Source organism: Haemaphysalis longicornis, unplaced genomic scaffold (genome assembly GCF_048455015.1).
Source record: "Haemaphysalis longicornis isolate Haplotype H1 unplaced genomic scaffold, Haemaphysalis longicornis Haplotype H1 scaffold_2, whole genome shotgun sequence".
Lineage (NCBI taxonomy): Eukaryota > Metazoa > Arthropoda > Arachnida > Ixodida > Ixodidae > Haemaphysalis > Haemaphysalis longicornis.
Window position 1 is genome coordinate 235,245,525 of NW_027526295.1, and position 25,308 is coordinate 235,270,832.

A 25,308-nucleotide genomic window follows, 5' to 3' on the forward strand; every position below is an offset into this window, starting at 1 on the left:
ACTGTCTAGCCGCCTATAGCTTGATTCTCTCTCCGGAAAACAAGCCGTCATGGCGAAACGGATCCTGATGGCCGCAGCGACGCTGGCGGCGCTGGCATCAGGTGAGCATTGCACGAGTATATATAGCCCCCAAAACTTCTTTGAAGGCTTCAGTGAGCGTCTGAGTTACGCGGTGAATTATTGTACACGAACAGAAAAGAAATGGCGTACCTGGCTGTCGGTCGGGAAAAAAATTGCAGCCGGTGGACAGTCTATGAATAGGCTAGTGACAGTGATTAGTAAAGGTTGCACGGATGAACTTTTGCATTATTGTGGGCGAGTTTTTTCGCGTGAAAATTTTGCTTTGGGTCGTAGCCAAAAAATGCGAATGATTTGTTCTAGGTTGATAGGTTGAATTAACGATTTAAAATAAAGCATTTATTCTTTCTTGTTGACCCTTTTGGCCCTTGATAACAAATACGGCCTTCTTTACCATACAAAAACTACAAAGGTTAACGTATAATATCCCCACTTACAGCAGCAGCAGCGGCAGATAACGACGGACATCAGACGACAAAAAAATGGCAATTGGGATATTGTACTTCAACAGCTGTAACGATAAAATAGGCACTGTCCCTAGAATACGACGTCACAAACCGGAGGTTCCGTATTCGGCACTACCTTTCTTTCTGAATTTGGTTCCTCGGCATGCTGCGTGGCACGACTGCTTTCTGAGCTCTTTGAATGTAGGGTCTGTCCTGAAATTAAACGCAAATTTCCTGTAAAATAAGCTACTAAGAATCAAGGCAAAATTATGACTAAGAGCAGCTGATTTTTAGGTGCTTTACCGCATTACAGCTGGAAGCATATCATATTTAATATCATAATATGACAATATGATAAATATATTTATTCTCATGATCCTAAACTGGAATTTCAACTTCCTGAGCATAATATGGCAGTCACAGCTTTAATGTCTGCTGCCTTTCGCTGTAATTGTAGAAGCGCTGCAACATAATTTCGTTTTTCTTATGATTTGTATCAATGTATTTAATTCATGTATATATTTGTGGATATAAGGTAAAACCGCTTTTCGTCCAGTGTGGTTGTGTGTTCTTATAGGGCATGCCCCCTAATACCACTACCAGTTATGCTTGTGCAAACTCTACCTTAGTTCTTTTGTAATTACTTAATATTCAATTAAAAATAAAACATCTGCAATGTGATTAGGCCCACGTGAATATTCGCTGTTGGTTAATGCAACATCGTCAGCCAGGCACATATTATTACAGAAATGTGACGCGCCCTGAATGCGCCTCTACGTCAAGAAATATTATATGAGCCTAAGACACCTCATTCCCTGACTTTTAGTCGTTCGTGATCCCTTTTCCTAATCACCCGTTAATATTTCTTCTCGATCGCCATACGCAAGACTAACTCTGCGCAAGACTTCATTTCTGAAGCGGGGGGTGCTACGTGGAAAAAATTGAGAAGAAAACGCGAAACGAGGCAGAACTGTTTAAGGCCAACGAAACAGGAAAGAAACAACATTCAGATACAAATGAGCAATTCCAAATTCAAAAAAATAAAATCTTCGAATTGACATGGGCGTACTCTACGTGATCTCCCGGTCGTATTGCGCATTTTTGTTTTTCTTCGAGGAAATCGCAAAATGGTTGCTCCTTGTGGCGAGAGCAGTCCTCGAAGCCGCGCAAGGAACCTGCTGCAAAAGCAAGAAACAAAACTAGTGATCAATCACAGTGACACTGGGAAATTTCTCCAAGAGCGCACCCCTCCCATACATAGAGCACGCAGCAGGGAACGCATAAGTCTTACAAGCGGGCAAAGCTAACCCGCAGGAACATGCAAACATTCGCGCATACAATTATCAACTGGCCACACTATCCTTGGGGTTGAGGCTCCAAGTCGGACGACTGCTGCAAGACATCGTCTTGGCGAAGGCTCAAGCAGTCCAGTCGTTTCATACGAGTCGAAAACTTACGCGCCGAACCACCGCACAACGATGTGTACGCAATCAGGTCCCATCCGGGGGATGCATGTGCTTGGCTCTGGCTGCGCCATAGTCGTCTCGGAGTCGGGCCGCAGTATTGCCCGCTGGTTTCAAGATTTACTTCCGATTTTGTACCCGTTGCAGCACACAAAACATAAACGAAGATTGCTCCAAAATTTAGGGAAATGTGGGTTCAAAATCCCACCTTGCGCATCCGCGGATCCGCCGAGTTTTAGCGTATGCTTTACGGAAGAGTCCACCTTCGTATAGGGTACCGATTTAGCGCATAAAAATCGGGAATAAAGGTTTTCAATGGCCCTAGCACTGACGCAGTGTCAGTCCAGCATGTCGAATTACCCAGAGTCAAGGAATATTAACAAGAAAAAATTAAGAAGAAATGGACGCGGGCAGGGCATGTAATGCGAAGGCAAGATAACCGTTGGTCATTAAGGGTAACAGAGTGGATCCCTAGAGGAGGCAAGCGTAGCAGGGGGCGGCAGAAAGTTAGATGGGCAGATGAGATCAAGAAGTTTTCCGGGATAAACTGGTCGCAGTTAGCGCAGGACCGGGATAATTGGAGAATAATGGAGAGGCCTTTGCCCTGCAGTGGGCGTAGATAGGCTGGTGATGCTACTGCTGCTGATGATCATGAAGGAATATAAATATTTGGGAGTGTGGATAAACGAATGGGATAACTACTTAAGAACTCACGCGGAGCATCTTAAGGGTAAGGGAAAATGAAACGCAGCTATAATGAAGCATAGAGCACTGTGGGGGTATAAAAATATGAAGTAGGGATAGGAGTGTAGAAAAAAATAATGGTTCCTGATCTCACATTTGCGAATGCAGTATTCTGTTTAAAATCAGACACTCTAGCAGGCCTTGAAGTGAACCAGAGAACGGTAGGCCGTTTGGCCTTAAGAGCGCATGGAAAACAACTAACGAAGCAGTGCAGGGAGATATGGGCTGGGCGTCGTTCGAAGTTCGAGAAGCGCTCAGTAAAATATGTTTTGAGAGGAGGTTGAGAGCAATGTATCAACGTAGGTGGACAGCTATGGTTTTTAGGTACCTATACTTTAAAATCGTGGACACTAAGTGGCTAAGGAAGACTAGAAGGCTAACGATGAAATACGGAAAGAACCGTGGAGAATCCAAGACAGCCAAGGTAACCAAAAAAGAGGCAAGGCAGATAGAAACGAATAAATGGAGGGAAAAAATTGAAGCTAAAACTTAGTTAGAGATGTACAGGGCTGAGGAATTCGACATCAGAAAGGAAAATTTCTACCATAATTCCAAAGGCAGTGCTTTGCTTTTTGAGGCTAGAGCAGGTTGCTTACGATCTGAGAGCTTTGTGGGGAAGTATTCACAAAATGATGGGGTGTGCGTGGTCTGCGGAAAAGAAACAGAAACTATGGGGCGTATAGTGTTAGAATGTGAGGGTATCCATCCAAATCTAGAGGGAAATATTCGGCTTCCAGAAGCCCTAGGATTTAAGGGTAGCACAGAGGAAGTTAACTTCAAGGCTGTCGAGGCGACAAAAAGAAGATTAGAATGCTGGTGGACGAAAAGCAGAGAGGGGAATATTGTCTAGGACAGTTACTACATGTAATAGAAAAAAAAAGTATTTTGCGCCTAATAAGCTTTTTGTTCCAGCCTTATAAGCAGGGCTAGTATTAAACGAAGAGCGTAAAACATACGTATATAATTTTCTTTTTAGTTTTTTTGGTAAGATGACGCGTCATGATACCCCGCTACAAAGGGGATACCCGTATCAATCAATCAATCAATCAATCAATCAATCAATCAATCAATCAATCAATCAATCAATCAATCAATCAATCAATCAATCAGTCATCATCATCATAATCAACAGCAGCAGCAGCAACAGCAACAACAACAAGAACAACAACAACTGTGCAAGAACGTCTTCTGCAGCATGCAACGTCATTTTTTACATGTATGTAAGAAATGGCGTTGTAATGCAGAATACTTTCTTGGGCGTCCGAGGAAAAGTAAGACATCCAAGGAGGAGAAAGCACAAAGACTAAGATAGAGCGTAAGAATTTTATGGCGGGAGGTATGGGCAGCGTTAAGAGACTAGACGCAGTACGCGCGCTAAATTTGTAAGAGTACTTTGGGAAAGCGCTTTACATTCATTATAAATTCTGGAAACAAAGTTTAGTTTCAGTATGAGTGTTAAATCTTTTCAAGGTACATGGGGTATACACCTGTGAAAGCCGCTTTTGTCAGGTCATTGCCCTCTATAGTATCCCTGCAATTAACGCTCCTATTTTATTTATCATCACAGAGCCGAAAAATCGGCTTTTTGCAATAGCCGGTATACGCACCCATTTTACGTCCTTGTAACTGGCTTACAGGATGATTGTTCCTTTTTTTATGAAGTAACGCGAAAGCCGGTGAAGACGTAACGAGAAAACCGGTGCAAATAGCCAATCAGGGGGTGTGGCTTGAGACCACGGCGACGTCTCGAAATCCTATGCTAAAAAACGTTTCACGCAAGGAAAGTTCGTGCAAAGAAAAAGGTGCATGCAAAGAAAACGCCCACGTACAGAAACCATGCATCCACAAAAAGAATCCATCCCCTCGCTTCCTATGTAGAGCTGCTTTCTGGTCTCAGCAGTCTTCTAACCAGATTCCAAGCTATTAACGCCGAAAAATCAGCAGCGAGGCGCTGCATCTTCTCCATTCTATATGTATGCAAATTTAGCGAGGCATATATAGTGAATGCTTTCTTTAACGTAGGGCACGCAGAAATATATCTCATAAAACCTCGCTTGAAGAAGGCACCAAACTATTTTTCGTGTCGGAAGGGTGTCTGTATCTACCATTCACACTTTGACAGGCATCTTAATTGTGTAAGTGGGCAGGTTGGCTGTCAAGTGGTATGGAATTGAAAGCAACAGTTTTATACGGTTCTTCTTCTACAAGCTTGAAAATGTCATATTATCGTCACGCGTTGAGTTGCAGTTCCCACTTGCTTCAAGGAATCCCTTCCAATGCCCATCGCTTCTTTGTCCCAATCGCAGTCGTCGCGGCAGGCTGCCAGCCCAGGGACTACGGCCGGGGAAGCGTGGTGTGCGTGTGCAACGCCACGTACTGCGACTTCGTCGGCGACGTGGCTCCCGGGCCGACGGGAACCACGCTGGTCGTCGAGAGTAACAAAGCCGGCCTAAGATTCGCCAAGACCACCCTGCGGTTCGACGAAACAACGCGTAGGTTTCCCAATGCTTTGTCCCCTCGTCTGCACCGCAGGAGCATCATACTCACAAAGTTTTTATTCGCTGTCGCTCCTTATAAACACGCAAGCCAGAACACAACAACAAAAGCGATACGATCAGGAGGGGCCGAGTATAAATATTTACAGTGTTTAAAAGAGAATGTTTTGTGGCGGTTCTCAGGTACTCTTTACCGCTATTTCAGGCTTTGAGACTCCCATTATGAAGACTACACAAATAAACGAATACAACAGCTCCCACAATTTTGCTCCAGTAAGACCGTGGTTAGACCGCTTGGCAATGTTACGATTTTATGCATGTATCGCATTGCATTCACGAGTAAAGTAAAAAAAAAACGTGACATTGGCGGTGAAATTTGCTACCATAACGAAACTACTTTGGCAAGTGAGATACAGTTACGTGAGACGAATCCTAAGGCATAAGTATACTAAAAAAATAAGAGCTGCCCGTATTTTATTTACCACTCAGTGCGAATTCTGCCGTTTCCATAAATAAGATTTGTCGGAAAACACGTGAAGGAAGGAAGGAATAAAGGTGAAAGAAAGGCAGGAATGCAAACCAGGCTGCGGCCTAGTTTGCTATCCTACACGTGAGAAAAGTGAACAATGAGAAAAGAGGATGAAAACAGTAAAACAAGGGGAAGGTAAGGACAGAGCGTAAAGAGGTGTGCCCAGGGTTACTACACTATAGATGATAGAGTTCAGTGACTTTATAGAATGTAGTCTTTTGGGCTACAGTTTTATGTGCAAGTGCGTTGTTTTTAGGAAGCACAGGAGCGCTTTTGTCGCCTTGTGCGTCGATGACGGAGATAGGCAAGTGGCCCAGGATTGTCTCCTCAGAGAACGGCATCCGAGAATCCAGCTTCCGTAAAGTTGAGGAGAGTTGCCTTCTTGCCGATGGAAAACGTGGACATGCACTCTCATAGAACATGGCATATGGTCTCCGGTGGGTCACTGACTACACACGCCTCACTGTCGGCGAAAGTTAAAACATCTTCAGAGATACCGCAGCATATTCGATGCATTTCATGATGTCTGGGGAACTATTTCCGCTGGAGAGCTTCAATCCGATGGGCGCGCGATTTTTGTTTGAGTGTCCTCAATATTTTTTGTTATGTTGTTCTACCTCCTGAATAGGCTCACAAGACAATGACACTCTCTTGCTGGTGATCGACCCTTCCAAGACTTATCAGAAGGTATTCGGATTCGGAGGTGCTTTCACGGACGCTGTTGGTATAAACCTGAAGAAACTGCCAGCCAACATGCAGGACGACATCCTCAAATCTTACTACTCAAAGCAAGGTAATCACTGGTCTGCCAGCTCCTGTTATCTTCGTAATGCAGTCGAATAAGCTGTAAAGTTCCGGTGAAAGTAACATTGCTTCGAATTACGCTTTCTGATATCGTTATTTCCCCTTGTATTACCACTTCATAACACAAAATAAATGATGTTTTCCGGATCGCCAAGAGGCTGATTATGAAGTGAGATCGGTTATTTGTTCACGGTAGCTTGTTGTAAGTAGCTTAATGTAGGTAGCAGCCTTATGTAGGTAGCAGCCTACACGTGCGTATTGCGCAACCAGCTCACCGGCGTCATTAATGCCAACAGTGAGGCGTAGCTTTACTTTAAGGCGCCAAAGTTGACGATGAGGCTCTGCAGAGGCTTCGCGTGCCAATTATACACTGAACTACAAAAAAAACTTCGGCGTCTCGTCACCGCCCATTGCGCAATCCCGCGCATATATGTCGTGCCCCGGCCGCTTTTGTGACCGCATCGTTGTAGCTGCCTGAACTTGCATTACCTGAAATAAACAAGCACGATGCTATTTCTTGTTGAAAAACCGTGTTTATTAGATGGACAAAAAAAATCAACGAAAAAAATTGTGAATATCGATATCTGAGTTATGGTCCAGTGAAGATGACCATAACGTGACAAAAGAATCACAATTCAATGACTCCTCAATAATCGAAGTAAAGAGCAGATTGAGGAGAGAGTTACATTATTTCTAGAGACTATAGTCTGTCTTGGGATACGAAAAGGATGTCTGTCTGTCTGTCTGTCTGTCTGTCTGTCTGTCTGTCTGTCTGTCTGTCTGTCTGTCTGTCTGTCTGTCTGTCTGTCTGTCTGTCTGTCACTTTGACCCACCAACCACGCACTGCACCAGTGATCAACGGGCGGCTCATCGGCCAGTCGCTACTGGGTCACCAGCACAGCCACGTGTGGACGCCGTGCAGAAGTGCAGGCAAACGCTGCCCGCCGAACATGAGACATCTGTAAACCTTGTCGAGTTCGCCGCGGTGGTTGGCGCACTGCTGTCCACGGACCACTTGTGCAGCATTTAAAAAAAATGAATTATCGAGTACTCAGCCAAATACGAAATCGAAGCTTGAATTTAGGAATGGGGCGTTACTTGTCAGCGGCAGAAATCCTGTGGTCGTCCAGCATACTTTGCGGTAGGGAGAGCATATCCGCTGCCAAATTGTTTTTCGGTATGACTGGACAGCGGCGGTGGCGGCGACGACGATGATGACGAAAACACAAACGAAACCGAAGAACTTCAGTGCAAAAAATGAAGGACGTCGAGGCGATCACATCGGAAGAGCACAGCAATAACTTCGAAGCCTCTTCGTAGTGTCGTCGTACCCTTATCATATATCATTTCGCGGCTTTTCGGGGCCTGTTCGTGCCGATTTGGCTGGTTATCACTGTCCCTCACTCGTTGTTAGCACACCTGTAGAAGGTTACACACGGTTATCAATTTCAATCCCTAAATTGTTTGCTGTGATTGTGTAAACGTACCAATTTATCTTGGTAGCAGGCTGGCTGGCATTGACTTTGATTGAATACTTGTACACACTTTGGCATAGTTAGAAAACTGGGCACGAAGGCTAGGAACTCCAGATGAGCGTCAAGGGTGGCTTTGTCGCTTACTTAACCCGTCGTTAAAACTCCTAGCAAGGGAAATGAGAAGCGCTGCTCGGCGTATTGTTACATAAAGGGAAGTATGAAAAAAATCAATAAATTTATGGTCAGGTGCCACTGAATGCCTATTGAAAGAGTGAATTTTTGTCACTGAAAATCCAGATCGGCAATGACTTTAGTAAGAGATTGTCTTAAGCAGTCTTGGACCCGGATTATCGAGTTCTCACTTGGTCAGAGAAGAGAGCAACTATGCTTGTTAAAAGAGTGTTAGGCCATAAAGGTCACAACCATCCAAAGTAGGTTTTTGAGCCCAAACTCAGCCCAACAAGCCGGGTAAACGAATGAGCAGAAGGAGGTTTTATAATCTCCGGATGAATTCTCGACAAATGGTAAAGTATTTATTTCTCGGTGGCAGGAATCCGGTACACTATCGGCAGGATTCCGATGGCCAGCTGTGATTTCTCGGAACGCACGTACACTTACGACGACTCCCCTGGTGACTTGGAACTCACGAATTTCACACTCGCCCCTGAAGACTTCGACCTCAAGGTACAGTGCGGAGCAATCAAAGCCTCACAATTACCAGCACAAGGTAAACATTTCACTGCGCGTAACTGTGAGCAATTGTCCCTAGCAATACACATGTTTATATCGCTAATATACTGGTGAAACCCAAAAGCGTTGTTGAAATGATTTTTCGACGTCCTTTCATCGGTGTCAACAGCAAAATCATGTCTGCCATGACACACCGTAAACGTGAAGTAGACATCTCAAACTTTTTATATGTTTTTGTCGTGAAAAGAAATTCTTAAGTGTTTTAAGTGTTTCTCAAACCACTAGCACTGGGGGCACGGCTCGCACAGGTCAGCCTTTCTTGGCGCACAGCAAAAATTAGGAATATTTGCGCAACGCACGTACAGAAATAAACAGTACAGCGTTGTATTATTTGGATGTTTTCGTCGAAGCGGTTTTCACGCAAACCAGCGAGAGAGAGAGAGAGAGAGAGAGAGAGAGAGAGAGAGAGAGAGAGAGAGAGAGAGAGAGAGAGAGAGAGAGAGAGAGAGACTTTAAAGAGCAAGGGTTAACGAGATAACAGCAGAGCATAAAACAAGTCATGCTCGAGTTGCGCCACGCAACAAAAAACGAATTACTATTTTCTTCACCCTCTCGTCACAACATAGAGACACAGACACTGCCTCGCATTGTCCACTCGAGTGAACATACTTATGTCGGCTCGGGGCCCTGCCGCCTGGTCTACGTGGCCTTACCGATGCTGCTAGTGCCTGTCTAGCCGCTCGGCCTTTTATTAAACACTTCCACGAGGCCTCATTTATCCACATGACGCGCTATACGTTGAGCTTCTTTAAATTCGGCTTCATCAATGTACGCAGGCGCATTCACGGAAGGATCTTTCCTGGAGCCAAAATAAGCTATCTTGTAGAAAAACATGAATGCACTAGTGTCCCTCAGCAATAGCACATTCTTATCACACGAGAGTGGGACGCGTCAAGCGTTTACGGGTGGACAGACGGGCTTCCTCATTGCACGAACATAGAAATTCTGACGAAATTAAAACTCCCCCGTGCACTTGAGAATATCTTGAAAACCTGGTATGAATTTCCACAAAGAATTTTGCCTTGAAAGCCTCTAGTAAAGCACAGTCACCCCTTGCTCCGCAGATACCACACATCAAGAAGGCTATGTCCCTGTCGAGCGAGCCCATCTGGTTCTTCGCCAGTGCCTGGAGCAGTCCTGCGTGGATGAAGACCAGTAACGCCCTCACGGGACGAGGGGTTCTCAAAGGGGAACCCGGCGGCCCTTATTACAAAGCCTGGGCAAAGTACTACGTCAGGTCAGAAGATATTAACTCCCGGTCCCCATGAATTAAAGTGTTTCCTTCACGCAACTTTGTGCGGGGGAGGGGGGGAGGGGAGTGATTAGTAAACTTAAAACATAAATTAAGCAGCATATTTAACCAAATTGGTTTTCATCCGTCGAGAAGGGTCGTGTGGTGCCTTTTTGTAACCCATAGCGCAATGTCGGAGATACACACTGAGCCCAAAGTTTTCAGCAACGTTGAAGCAGTGATGGGTAAAGGCGGCCGTGCTACGCTAGTCATGAAGAGCCTAGAAACGAGCCTACGAGGTGGTCGTATGAAAGCCTGTTTATTTTGTTAATAATTATGTGGTTTATTTCTTTCATTTTTCTAAAGAACAAACCAAGAGTTTCAATGTTATGGCTTTTACACAAAACAAACTTTCCTTACTGGGGTACCTATTCTTTTCTCGTGATGTGAGAATGCGTGAGTATCACGTGCCGTTGAGTTGTGAGAGCGCATGGGTGGGTGGAGTGTTGGCGTCGCTACCAGTAGTAATAGGTGAATCGGCCGTGAGTTTCTCACGGCTGCTGGTTATCGTTACTGGGCAATCCCCCTCAATGATTATGTAAGATTTGTGGGTTGGTATTGTGGATGGTATGTGAGTATTGGTCGCAGCGTAATTAAAAAGTTGCAGTTCACACCTACGGCTAGCTCTTAAGATGACGGCACATAGCATTACCTTCAACGCTAATAGAGCGTTTAAGAATGGAGTTCGTGTATGTTTGGAATGTTCTTGGAATGCCTTCGTGTATTTAGCATGCTTATCAAGTATTGCAGTTCAGTAGAGAGAGCCAGACTAAGGTCAACGACTTGCATTCGCCACGGCACAGGAAACACAAGGGCCGTGTGCGCATGTGTAGCTGAAGATGTCGGCGTGTATGTTGCGGCTGCGGGAGTTCGATCCCTTAAATTGAGAAGGGGACAATGCCAGTGTTTCAAAGTTTTTTTCTCTAGCGCCTTGGCCGGCCTTACTTTCTTCGTTGTTTTTCTTTTTTTTTTGTTTTTTGCTGAGATGGAGGGATGCAGAGAAAAGACTTTTAATAAATATAGTATGGGGAGGGGGAGGGGGGGGGGGCTGCTGGGAAAAGGCGGTTACCAGATTGTAGGGGCTCAAAGGTAGAACCCGAAGTTGGGAGCCCGAGATACAGTAGCTTCTTGCTATGAACGCTGATCTTCTGGTAACGAGCTGGTCAGGTATGCTGATGCTTTGTTTTGATAGAGGTTGATTGATTGATTGATTGATTGATTGATTGATTGATTGATTGATTGATTGATTGATTGATTGATTGATTGATTGATTGATTGATTGATTGATTGATTGATTGATTGATTGATTGTGAGGTTTAACGCGCCGGCGCTACACAGGCGATGAGGCGCGCCGTAGTGGGCGGCCACGGATTAATTTTGACCACCTGGGGATCTTTAACGTGCGCCGTAATCTCGAACACAGGCGTTTTCGTTTTTCCCCTCCATCAGAAAGCGGTCACCGCAGCCGGGATTTGACCCTGCGTCCTTGTGTTCAGCAGCACAACGCCTTAGCCACTGAGCCATCGCGGCGGGTTCGATAGAAGTTAAACATAGAATGTTTGAGTTGTTATCCTCTGCACGTCTTTGAATATGACCAGGTTGCGGACGCGAGGTTGTATGTTTCTCGTATTTAGCAGTTGAGGTAATGTCAGACATTTTCTAGAAAAACATCTGTGTTTGTCGATTTTTATGCTGGTTTTTATCCTGCGGAGAGCTTGCAATTCTTCGGCCCTGCGATCTCTATTGGCATGGGAAAGATGGTGTTCCTAGGCGCAAGATAAGAAGACGGTTTCCATATTTTTCGAGGAGGAGAGTGTGGTACTTGTGGTCGCAGAGAGCTTATAATGAGAGTTTGGGCGCGTTTTGGTCGGCTGCGCCGTAGCCTCCCATGCCCATTGTGTCCAGCTGTCAGTGCGAAAGGACTGTTATCATTATGGATGGAAGAATCTCTTTCAAGCGTTTAGGCATTGTGCCTACAGGCAATAATGTAATAGCCTTTTCAGGGTGAGAAATGATGTTTAAGCTAATACCTGGTCGTTTCGGTAGGTGGATCGCAGACCTTTCGCAATCACGCGTAGTGGGAGGTCGAAGGCTGCCTAATATGCTGCCCCGATGATGGTGTTTATTTCATTTTATTTAGTGTGGGTGAGTTTCTGGGACGGCGCGCTGTACGATATCCGTTTCATGATCAGTGCCTGCATAAGTATTACCATTTAATTTTCTTTCGTTCGAGCTCTTCCTTTGGTTAGCTTGTTACAATTCGGGCCAAATGGGTAAAAATTTTATATATTTTAGCCATCGTAAGATCGGCTCTGCCGCTTCTCTGTAGGCCTACGCCTAGTATTTTTACGTGACCGCCTTCTCTGATGACATTGTGACCAATTTTTGGGGTGATATTTAATCTGGCCGCGTGGCGCCATTCATCGTTTTCCGCACAAAGCTTGCAGCGGTGTCAGGGCCACGAAACATATGAAAAGTCATTTCAAAATTGGGTAATTAGACGACCTACGTCGAGCCTATTGACGTGCCAAGCAACGTCAGGGTTGCGCGAACCCGTTGATGGCGTTAAAACTCGAACCATAACGTTAAAGATAACGTGGGATCTCGTTTGCCCTATGGGGACGTCAGGCCACCGCATACCACCTTTCGCCGCCACATGGGAATTGTTGAATCGGCCGGGAGCTTCTGACGCTTCTGTCATTTTTTAATGGCCTCTTTTTTAATGGCATCCGATCGGATGCGTTATTAGACCGCCACCGACAATGGGAATTGTGATGACAGTACTGGCCAAGATTCTCCGGCAAGGAGGAGGAGGAATAAATCTTTATTTACCGATTGTTGGTGCTGCTTTTTAGGGCACCCGCCCAATGGGGCGGCTTCCCTAGTCCTGGATGCCCCCGCTTTGGCTGGCAGTCCAGGCCCTCTTCACCAGTTGGCGCAGAGTAACAGGATCCGGGCTTGTCAGGCAGGTCACCCACTGCTCGTAACAGGGGGAGAGATAGGGGTGAGTGGTAGGTGTGGGGCTTTTCGGCACTCCCCATACCTGATTGTTTAGGGTACCGGGCAAGGAACTCAAGTTGCATGTAACAAGGGTAGGTGGCATGAAAAAATGGTTCTCTGGATAACTCGGGATACGGGGCCTGGAATATTAGTCTGGCCTCGTATGTAGTGGGCCAAGATGCCTCTATATTTGACCAGTGGTCCTGTCTTCGATATGCACAATACCTACGAGCGCCTCGCAGTTATTGTGCATATGCACGCGAGAATCGCTGCCCAGTCTCACTATACTGGCGAGTGATATGCGTTTACCGTAACACGACGACCTGAATCTCGGGTAGCTGAGAGGTGGTTTTGAGGACTCAGAGGGCTATTTCGGACGCCGCTTTTTCCGCCAACTCAGCCAAGTAATGCAGTGATGCTAACGAGTTAAAAAATTCAAGGGAATTCATTCAGTCTCTTTGAATGCGCGAATTTGACCGTCTAAAGAGGAAAAAGTTAGTTTTACAAATTTGCTCGGCAAGTCTTCACGGCGTCGTCTGTACTCCCGCTTAGGTTGACAAATGGAAGTTAGACAACGAGTTTTAATTGGCACACTTCTTCATTGTGCCTCTAATTTTCTTGTTAGAGTAATTCCGCTCCGACCGCTCGGCCTCCATGGGTGCACGTAGACAGCAGCCGCCGACAAAGAGACGTCAAACTAGTCGTTACAACAAGGGCCGCACAAGAGGCCACTTTTTCTGCCAGTATATGTCCTCTGTTGCGTGTAACCAATATCGGCCTCTACCTTAATAAACAAAAGCTTCTGCGGTACTGGCGATCGAACCACCACCCGATCGCTTCGACGCGGCAGAACAATCACTCCTCCACGACTCCTTGCTTTAATGGAAGTGCACCTCAGCAGGCTTTCATCTACAAGTTTTGACGTTCATTTCGACCTCAGGGGTGCTGTGTGAGCACTAACGCAAATCCACTGTAGGGACAAATTTAAAGCCGCGCACCGCCAACTTGAGTCCGGATTCAGAGCGTTCTTGTATTTTTTTAAGTCTCAGATAGGTTTTTTTATTAGTTATATACGGTTTCAAAATGTAAACAAAGGCTGTAAATATATCATTTAAAACAACCTAACGAGTTATTGTGAAAATTATTACGCCGTAAATACGCTCTTCCTTGTTTGTAATTTTCCCCTTGGGAATTATCGGTAGAAGCAACATTAGCCTGGTTCCGATTGTATTTTTTTTAAAACTGCCTCATAGGATAAGTTGTGGCAAAACTTTTCACACGGGGAAACCCGCCGCGGTGGCTTAGTGGCTAAGGCGTTGTGCTGCTGAGCCGAAGGATGCAGGTTCGGTTCCCGGCAACGGCGGTCGCTTTTCTGATGGAGGCGAAAAGTAAAAAAAAAACGCCCGTGTGTTCGAGATTTCGGCGCACGTTAGAAATCCCCAGGTGGTCATAATTAATCCGGAGCCCTCCACTACGGCGTGCCTCATAGCTTGTGTAGCGTCTGCGCGTTAAACGCCATAATCAATCAAATCCACATGGGGAACAATATCGCACTCGGCACTGATACGTAAAAAAAGATTTGAAATGGCACATGTTTGTAAAATGAAACGCGAACGCGAGACAGTGAACATGGCTGAGCAATGTTGGGGGTTCGTCTGTAAAGCATAAATGATAAAATATATGAAATAAAATAGATAACTTCCATTTATTAACTTCGAATAACGCGACTGCTTAAGCTTCTTCGTAGATTTCTTTATTTAATATGCATCTAGGTTCGCACCTTCTAGCGCTCATTTCCTTTTGTCGTGAGAGTACTTTCCCACTTCTTTTGTGCCATGACGAACATTAAGAATATATTGGAATATTTCAAACGATCCTCGCCTGTGCCCCCGTAGGTTCGTGCAGGAGTACGAACGCCAGGGAGTCCCGCTCTGGGCTGTCACTGCGGAGAACGAGCCCACGGCGGGCTTCCTCCCAGGATTCCGCTGGCAGGCCCTGGGCTTCACAGCCGCCACCCAGAGAGACTTCATCAAGCTCGACCTGGGGCCGGCGCTACACGAGGCGGGCTATGGTCCGGAAAAGTTGCAGCTCATGATCCTCGACGACAACCGCTACGTCCTTCCGCACTGGACAGACGTGGTGCGTGTTCTTGCGCGGTGGCCTGGAACCACGTACGCGACTGCTTTTACGGCGTTTTCTTCTTCCTTTCTTGGCGCCGATTTTTCGGTGTCGCGTGTTTGAAGTCATTTGTCAGCTCCAGGGCGACCGTGTTCCGGTGCAAAAAGCATTTTTGCCATAACAACGAGCATGAACACGAAGTATGTATACAGCCAAGACTAAGCTTCCCCCACTATCCCCCGTGGCGCGGCCAATACTGTCGACATTGTACTGCCGACATTGTCGACGAACATGAACACGAAGTATGTATACAGCCAAGACTAAGCTTCCCCGACGACCGCAGCTGACAGAATAGAACTAGCGGAGCTTTCGAAGTTAATCAATAAGCGTAAGACAGCTGACATACGGAAGTATAATATGGAGAGGATCGAATACGCTGTAAAGAATGGAGGTAGCCTGAAAGCAGTGAAGAGACGTCTTGGCGTGGGGAAAAATCAGATGTATGCACTTAAGGATAAGCAAGGCAATGCCATCACAAATAGGGATAAAATAGTCACAGTGGCCGAGGAGTTCTATAGGGATCTGTACAGTAGCCGGGACATACAGGATAATGCCGAACGAGACAGTAGCTCAGAGGAGATAGACATCCCACCAGTAACGACCGAAGAAGTAAGGAAGGCTTTGAAAGAAATGAAAGGGGGCAAAGCACCTGGTGAGGATCAGATAACAGCAGACCTCTTGAAGGATGGCGGCGAAATTCTACTTGAAAAACTGGCAAACCTGTATACGCAATGCCTAATGACCGCAATGGTACCGGAATCTTGGAAGAACGCGAACATCATCCTAATCCATAAGAAAGGCGAAATGAAGGACTTGAAAAATTCCAGGCCGATCAGCTTACTGTCAGTCGTCTACAAGGTATTTACCAAGGTAATCGCTAACCGAATCTCTGCAACCTTAGATTTCAGTCAACCTAAAGAACAAGCAGGGTTCCGTAAAGGTTATTCAACAATGGACCATATTCACGCGATCAATCAGGTAATAGAGAAGTGCGCTGAGTATACTGAACCCCTATATATAGCCTTCATAGATTATTTTTATTTATTTATTTATTTATTTATATACCTTAAAAGCCCAGAGGGCATTACATAAGGGGGGATACAAAAACCGGGTACAACATTGTCAACTATACATTTGGTGAGGGAACTGGGACAAAGTGGTGAGTCAAAACAGCATGTAACAAACTTGAAAAGAAGTGAGCGCATTGTCAACACGCGTAATACACGAAAAGAATCGCTACATATCTTCACCGGATTCTAAATAAGACAATAAAGCAGATTTGAAACGCGATGGATCAGTGAGGGAGACTATGGCTGAAGGTAGGGAATTCCATTCGTTTATACACAAAGAAAGGGGTGACAACTGGTATTTGTTAGTGCGCGAAAATATTGGTTTAATCTTATGCGCATGGTCGATTCGAGCAGATACGTAAGGAGCAGGGTGAATGAAACTTCGGGAAAACGTTGTGTCACTATTATACAAAGAGTGAAAAAAGGAAAGGCGAGACAACTTTCTGCGTATGGCAAGAGAAGGAAGGTTCAAATTATGCTTGAGTAATGAGACGCTTTCATAACTAGAGTAACAAGAACAGATGAACCTGGCTGCTTTATTTTGTACTGATTCCAGCATGTCAGTCAATATTGCCGTATGAGGGTGCCAGATAGTTGACGCGTACTCCAAGGAAGGCCTGATCAAAGCTTTATATGCCTGAAGCTTAGTGTCTGCGTTTGCGCACTTAAGACGACGCTTCAAAAGACCGAGTTTTTTAAAGGATTTATTAGTAATGTACTCAAGATGAGTGTTCCATGTTAAATCATAGCTTAGAAAAATGCCAAGATATTTTATTGATGACGCCGTCTCAACTATGCTGTCATTAATTGCATATGTGGGAGGAGGGTTGGCTGTACCGGAAGAAAATCTGATGTGTTTGGTTTTTCCTATGTTAATTTCCATTTGCCACAATCGGCACCACTCCGCGAGTTTCATTAAGTCTGACTGTAGGGTAGAAACGTCGGTTGGTACGGTTATTTCCCTATATACGTCAACTGCATCAACTGCAGAAAACCGTCACCTGCTGTTTCCCGCGGTACTATAGCTCCTGGCGGAATTTTTAAGAAATCAAAAGGCAACAGTAACAAAAGGTTCCACTAGATAGCTTCCATGTTCCGCTGGGAACGCTCGTGGAGTAGGGAAACGTGGTTCTATAAACGTTGTAGTAAGGTGCCTCGATTAACGCGCGTCTCCGCCTTACGGCAGCGCTGGCATCGAGGCATTAGACTTGGAGCAGTAAAACGCGGTAAATTTAAATTGATTTGAGCAAACCTCTTCTAGCATGTTATCTTGGGAGGAACGAGACGGGAGAGGTGGGCGGGAAAGTGAAGGGAGGCATTTACTTGGAAGGAGCGCCAGACAACTACAGTCTTTTGTCGACATTTGCAACGAAAGGACCAGATACGCCTCCCTTCTCTTTCTGGAAGGCGATCGATAACGTCAATAACGGGTGGGGTATCGGGAGAACCGATGGATCCTTCACAGCATGAGGGAAGAAGGCGTGAATGAGATTATCTTCTACTTGAGAGTAATCTTGCGTTAGGCAAATGTCATTAATGATGGCCAGCTTTTTCTTGGCGCGGCCATTCAGGCTACGGCAAACACGCCATAAACGAGAGAGACCCGGCCGAGTTGCTGACAGAGCTCGTGCCAATGTTCACGTTGAAGGTTGATCTGATATTGTTTAATGATGTTATAATGGTGCTTGAGCTGCATTAGATGATGGTGTTGCTTACCACCCGTACTATAATGATGAATAAGGCGCTCTGCTTTTTTGAGAAGACGAAACATGTGCGCGTCAGGTCGCCCGACTTCCACCGTACCTGTGATGGACTCGATCGCAGTGTTGCGGGCTCAGGTAATGGATCTAAAAAAAATCAGCAAATTCACAGCAGGAATCAGCAGAAAAATATTCTCTAAATGAAGTCCAATTTGCGTGATTCACAGTGTGACGGGTACGAATTTTTTTTACTGTTGAGGTAGAGAAGAATGGCATAGTGATCACTATTTTATGTGCAGCTGAGCTTCTTCCACGTTCGGGTGGTGCCAGGAGTGGCGAGAGTTAGGTCCGGGGTAGTGTCACTTTGTTGAGAATGAAGGCCGATGCGGGTATAGACGCCAGGTTCATTGCGTAGGTGTAAGGGGCTAAACTCAAGTGGCTGTTCGAGGAGCCTGCCGCGCGGATGAGTGCAGGAGTAGCCCCAAAGAGCGTTTGAGGCGTTGAAATTCCCTCCCACTAGGATAGGTCCTGTAAAATTTAGTGATTTAAGATATGAAATCCAACCATAATCGTTCGAAGGGACAGAGCCTTTGCAAAGGGGGCAGTATACGCACACTAGAAGCATCGGCTTGCCCCCAGGCGGAACTACTCATACAATGACAACTTCGCGATGAACTGTACTGGTCTTATCCCACTTTTGCTCCACTGCCTGACATGAATTGTGGACAAGAACAGCCGCTAAGCCCGGAAAATGTGGTTGTGCAGTACAACTGTCTGTGTACGTTGGAATTGCCGGATCTAGAAACGTAAGTGCGCGTGTTTCCTGCAAAAGAAGAGCGAGATGTTTTAAGGTGGCTACCTGAGATTTTATAAGCGGCCCTGTTCGGAGATAGCTACGGCGATTCCATTGTATGATGAACCGATTAATCGAAGGGGGGGGGGGTTGCATTTTTGGTATTTAAGTTTTCTTTTTTTCTTTTTTTTTCGTTTCATTAGAAGGCGGCGTCTGTGGCTGAATTGTTTGAAACAGCTCACGAATCTGCGTGGCGATATGAGTGATTTCATCCTTGAGGGAGGTGACTCGTACTTGGAGAGCAACAATTTCGTTGGATGCCTTCAGCGAGTATTTGTTGTCAAACTTCAAGCGAGCGTCCCGCTGTACGAGCATCTGCTCGGTGACGTAGTTTGAGGGGAAATATTTGTGGTTGACCTGTTCTCCTCGGCATTCTTGCGGTTTGTACGGGATCGGCTGCAACGCTTTGAGACGTAGCGGGCCGTGTCCGGCGAGGATGACTGACGACGCGTCAATGTCCTGCGAAGGGCTGCAATTTCTTTGTGCATAGCTGACATTTCTGCCCGCAGTTCAGAGATACTGCGGCGAAGCTGGTCATTTTCGATGACCAATGGGTTATTTTCGGGTAACTTGGAATGGGTTCCCGCTAGAGTAGGTGCCCATGTGACCCCTCGTGGTACAGAGCGGGGCCCGTGGTTTCATCCTTTTCCGGAGGGGATCGCTTGATGGAGGACGTCGAAATTGTATACATACGACACAGTACGTTGTCGAGTCACATTCAGCTTCTGCGCTGTGCCTTCGTCCACACTCACCACACACGCTCGGAGAGGGGCAATATTTAAGCTTGTCGCGAAGGCAGTGGCAGTTGAAGCATAAAAGTCTTTTGGGTCGATATTCTGCTACCCGGACTAACTTCACGTAGTACTTGACGGTTCGTGGCAAACTTGATGTGTTGAAGCGAAGAATTGTTCGGTCAGATTTTGCAATCTTTTGCTCTTCTAAAATTTTGACGTACTCACATCTCTCACCCAGCTGTGAATGGTCTCCACGCTCCTGGCTGTATCCACCTGAATGCCATCACGTGTCGTATTCTTGGTCTGGATCGGCTTAATGGCTACTTCAATTGTTTCAGTGTGGCCGTTGTGAGAGATGCACAAGTGATCAATTTTGCTGAGTCGATTAGCGCGTGGTTTCATCATACAGAGCTCGGTGAGCGCTGTTCACTACGTCATCAAATATGACAGACGCCATCTCTGCTAGTTCGTCACTGCGTGTGACCAATGATAGACGTGATGGCATATCTTGGGATTTGTCTGATGCGAATTTTCACCCGTTGTTTGAGCTGCAATGTGAACCTGGACCGACCGACTCACCCGATCATCCCGCGTGGGTCTTCTCTTTGGCAGCGGGATCTGCTGCCATATGTAGAGTCCATTTTCAGCATTGTATTCGTTGTATCACCGGCGTCTCTGTATTCTTCCATGTGGTGACTGCTGCACGTGTTATCTTGGGGAGCACAGTTTCCAGGAGGTGCCTACTGTGTTCACTCGGCTGGGTTCATTTCGGGTGAGTGCGCTGGTAGATCGCCTTCGGAGAGCTGCCCATTTGCGACGGTGGCCGAGTGGCTCTAGCGCGCCGCCTGCAGCCGCAGGTTGTGAACTGGTGGAGATTCTGGGCAGTTAGGCTTAGGCTGCGGCCGGGCTGACACGGGGAAGTCTGGGCCAATTCCAAGAGTTTGTGAACCTTTACCGAACCAATCTTAATATCGGGCGGTTCTGCACATATTCAGGATCAGGGACACCAAGAAGAGAAGGAAGCAAGCCTTAGCTAGCACAAATAAAAGCCAGAAAGCACGAAGTAGCCGAACATTACTTCACTTCATCGTCTCCCTCCGACGGGAAAACGGAATTGTACTGCACAAACCTCTAATGTATTCATCATGTGAGAATCGAGAAGGGAGGAGAAGGGCGTAAGGGGTGGCAGCAGAGAGCGGAGGAACGACGTGACAGGGGCGGCACAAGACTTTTCGACGACATTTGCACGGAGGCAAGCAGGTATCCGGCAAATACGCGTTTACTGTGCATAGTATTCGAACACCCTTTATAAAAAAGGATACACGCTGTCACATTCACATTGAGCCATGCATGCAGGTGTTTGGTGACCCGGAAGCCGCCAAGTATGTCCATGGAGTGGCCGTTCACTGGTACTTAAACAGCTTCTTCGGCCCGTGGGTTCTGGACAAAGTCCATCAAAGGTATCCGGACAAGTTCACCTTCGCCAGCGAAGCGTGCGCAGGTGCCACCGCCAAGGAAGCAGACAGGGTCATACTCGGCAGCTGGGAACGTGCTGAGCAATACGCCGCAGACATACTGGAGGTGAGCGCACCTCGGCTCAGATCCATTCTCCACTTCACCCCTTCCTCTTAATCATCATCATAACCCACAGGACGCCTTCCCATGAGAAAGATCCACGACTACGCATCATGACCTCGGGCAGCAATAGATGAACAACTCCAGATCTACACCACGTTCCTTGATTTTGAAAAGGTCGTCCCGTGTGCCACCAGAGACTACTATTGAAGCTGAAGCTTAAATGAATTCATTGCTTTCTTGAATGAAGGCTTATCTTTCCCATAAACACGAGAGTGTTAACAATGGCAACCACCCCAGTACAATCTATTCTTCCCATAGACCTCTCTTTGCAGCACTCTTATTTTATTTTTTATGAGATAGTTCCAATCATGCCTGTAAAAATAAAAATGTTTGGCGATGTCTCACAACCTTCTTGCCAAGATAGTATTACTAACGGTCAATTCTTTCTAGACTTTAAACTTTAACGCCAAAAGTCACGTGGCCTCAGAGGCAGGAACTGCGCAGTGGAGGTACGCTGTGGTGCTCTAGCGCCGCTGGTGGGCTTTCGCATTCCCATATGTAAGCAGACTTAAGTGTCTCTGCCCAATTTTGCATGCGATCCTCATTGGAATAAACATGTAGCGTACATTGAGGGAATTGCAATGCAAAAACCCGCGTACATTTAAGACGAGTACAGGCTGCGTCAACACTGGTAACAAGATTACTGGCCAATAAAACGTAGGTAAGATCAATCCTACAATGCGCTGCCGTGCCCCCACCCAGGGTTGCTGATGTGGCCTGGGCAACGTGCGCCACACTTGGCTGTTGCTATGGGTTACTTGACACCCTGAGATGGTTTGGGTTGCTGCATTACGTTTGACTATATTCTACTCGCCTATTCGTCCTCTCTTGATAGGACCATAGATGCTTGGACGTGCCAGTTCAAGCTCGGGAAAATGAACTAATACTGTTTGTTCTATCAAACGAGACTAACGATTCCTTACGGCAGTTGCCTTTACGCGATTGATTATTTATGAGCTTCGGAACTTCTGAGTAAACCTCGGGGGAAGCTCTACTAATTTGTGCTTCCATGATTTGAAGCGCAACAAAAACACACGGACGAAAAATAGAGTAGACGAGACAGGCGCTATCTTGTCTACTCTGTTTTTCGTGCGTGTGTTTTTGTTGCGCTTCAGATCGTGGCATCTATTCACCAACTAACCCAGCAAGAAGTTCTTCTCAATTCGTGCTTATCGGGCTATTCACATGTTTTTTTTTTTTTTTTTTGCATTCAATGACCGCGCAGGACCTCAACCACTGGATTACCGGCTGGATGGACTGGAACCTTGCCCTAAACACAGAAGGTGGCCCCAACTGGGCTAAAAACTTCGTCGATTCGCCGATCATTGTGAATATTAGCGCTCAAGAGTTCTACAAGCAGCCAATGTACTACGCCTTGGGTCACTTCAGGTATACTTTTTTTAGTGCATTCCTTCGTTTTCAAACAAAAGTAAATTGCTCCTGCTTGAGGTGGCAGTCATGTAGTCTCAGCCATGTGTCTTTTGATGGCTTGCCGGCTGGTCTGTAAAACACATTAAGCGGTCTCTCCACAGACTTTAATGTGGCTGTACATGTTTCTCCGCAGTAAGTTTGTACCAAGGGGAAGCTTCAGAATTGACTCACAGCTGAAGCAAGCACATTCCGGAGTAGGAGCATCGACAACGATTGAGTACGCAGCCTTCAAAACACCAAAATCCTCAGTCGTGGTAATTGTCTTGAACAAGTAAGTGGTCCCTTTTCGGTGTCTAAAGCTTCTCTGTCTTGATGTTATTAAAGCGTAGTATCGCATGTAGGCTTTTGAGTACAATCTTGGATCGTAAAACGAAAAGGAAAGGTGTGAAATTCATCTAAGTTCAGTTCTTTGAAAATAAAATGCAACACATTTGTCAGCAGGAAATATAAATATTTTTACCAAGCTGACATACAGGTATGGCGCAGGCGTACTTTGATTAAAATTGAAGGAGTACTTTACCCTTAACAGGTTTTTAGACAAATAGAACTTGGAGTTAAGCACCGCCCAGTTGCACTGAATGCTAACATTGTACAGAGTTATCCCCTTCGTTCTTGTTCAACCAACTGGTATAAGGACTATGAATTAATGTTCATAAAAATCGCCTATTACAGCATTAGGACTTTTGATTCTTTTTTACTGAGTCTCTCAGTGTGTCCCCGTAATTTTCCTGCAACCTTAGCAGACGGTTTTTGTGCCTCATTTGCAGACACAGTGTTCTTTGAAGTGCTGCACTCTTTGACATTATTTAGGAAACGAGTAATTCTAGCCTTATGCCAGTCGGCTTCTGTGAAACAATCCAGGAACGACATGGCTCGGGGCTGGCAAGGAACGAATGGAGAAAACGAGTTATGCCTGAATAAAAAACTTATGAAACAGGAATTTCGTAAGGGCAACCCTAGACATTATTTATTTTTAGTAAGTAAATGAACAAAATATAAATTTGAAAATAAATGTCCAGTTTCTTGTTGCACACATGGAGATCGGGATAAATGGATAAAAAAGGTTGATCCCTTTTTCATAGGAATCGGTAAAACACGAAAGTGAGATGTACCTCCACAGGATCAGTTGAATGTTTATTCTGCATCGATATGAACTTGCACATCGCTATTTTTATTTCGTCGGTAGGGCACCGTCAGTATTATCAACATTAGACATTGGACTGCACGCGCCCGAGCACTGCGTAAACCTGAATGAAACCACACGCGCTCGCAAACCATGCGAACGAAACCCAACGGTTTACCAGCGAATCGTTTGGTGAACTCACGGTCCGCTGCAGAGAAAGAGCATGATTTGCGGAGCTGTCTTGTTTGTGGGTGTGCTTGGCGAGCGACAACCTGCTGGCGCGTCGCTTTCGCAAAGCGTGTCCACTGCGTCCTTGCTCCGTGGAATGTACGGCAGACGGTTGCGTTGCGACGAGTTTAGCTGGCGCCAACCGTCGGCGCTCATTAGCATCGTGATTCAATACTTCGCTTCACCTCTTTTAGGCGGCCGCACCATCAAAATAGAGGAGGTTATAGGGAAGATATATGGCGCGTTCATACGGCTTCCTGCGCATCAGCTCGTAGCGGACTTGGAACAGGCGCCGGGCATCTCCCGTTACGGTGACGGAACACCCGGCTCGAATCCTGGCGCAGCCGCGTTTTTCTGGCGATGTCCTTTCCGTGACGGATATGACGTCAGTGAGGTCTTGGTAAATCCCAGCATAAAACACTTTCGTGTTAAAAAGGGAACGGAGAACTAATGCAATCAGACGAAATAGAATAAATGAAGATGAGTTCTGGCGGAGACCTATTTCCAATCTGTGGCGTTGTTTTATTTGTACGTCGGGAAAATTGAGGCACTGGGAGCACGTACAAAAACCACAACTCTCAGACCCGCTGTGTTCAGCGAGTCCTACAATAACAGTTTAGGCAGCTGTGCATAACACATGTAAAAGCGGGCGGTAAAGCTGACCGATAAAAACTTCATTCATAACTTCATTCTTAACACATGGTAACCTTTCCGTCAGATGAAGTTACGCTGCCTTCTATAATTTCCAAAATTTGTTTTCATCTTTCAGAGACGACAAGAAGCATACCTTGAAGATCAAAGACCTTTCGGGCACTGGAAGCATTCAAAGAGTCATCAATGAGCGGTCAATAGTAACCTTTGTTTGGCAGATACAAAGTTTGCGTTCTAATTAAACAAGCGAACTATTTTCTTCTCCCCGTTCTCATTTACTCATTGAGATATAGACACTTCTCTTAAATGTACCGATCCTCTTACCACCACGTACAAAGGCCCAGCCGAACATCCGTGTTGTTTGAGTAACTTGTTTACTTTTAACTGGTGAGTATTCTTTGGTGACTGTCTGTCCGTCGCTCCGTCTGTAATGTATTGCACCGTGTGCTTCATAGGTATATGTGGGCTAGAAGGCCGATTATTTAATAAAATACTTGTTCTTCCATTCGCCTTCTTCTCTTCATGTTCACCTTTTTGGCCAATAATTATAACCCACAGGCTACACCCTTCCTTATGACCCTCCACTTAGTAGAAAAGCGAACATACAGTTTTCTTCAAAAGCTTCTA

The 25,308-nt window shown here is 45.8% G+C and overlaps 1 protein-coding gene across 2 annotated transcripts; it reads left to right on the forward strand.

The window, feature by feature from the left end:
• Positions 1-24,943, forward strand: LOC144170139 (lysosomal acid glucosylceramidase-like). Of its 2 annotated transcripts, XM_077699742.1 has the most exons (10): positions 1-101; positions 5,038-5,223; positions 6,384-6,548; positions 8,585-8,718; positions 9,849-10,021; positions 14,971-15,214; positions 20,967-21,191; positions 22,474-22,637; positions 22,813-22,950; positions 24,800-24,943. In XM_077699742.1, exons 1-10 carry the CDS (start codon positions 50-52, stop codon positions 24,921-24,923), a joined length of 1,605 nt encoding a protein of 534 aa, XP_077555868.1. In that variant the 5' UTR covers positions 1-49; the 3' UTR covers positions 24,924-24,943. The 2 variants fall into 2 exon arrangements, with proteins under 2 accessions (XP_077555868.1, XP_077555869.1); XM_077699743.1 differs by lacking the exon at positions 5,038-5,223 and having other exon boundaries at positions 32-101.
• The last annotated feature ends 365 nt before the right edge of the window (positions 24,944-25,308 follow it).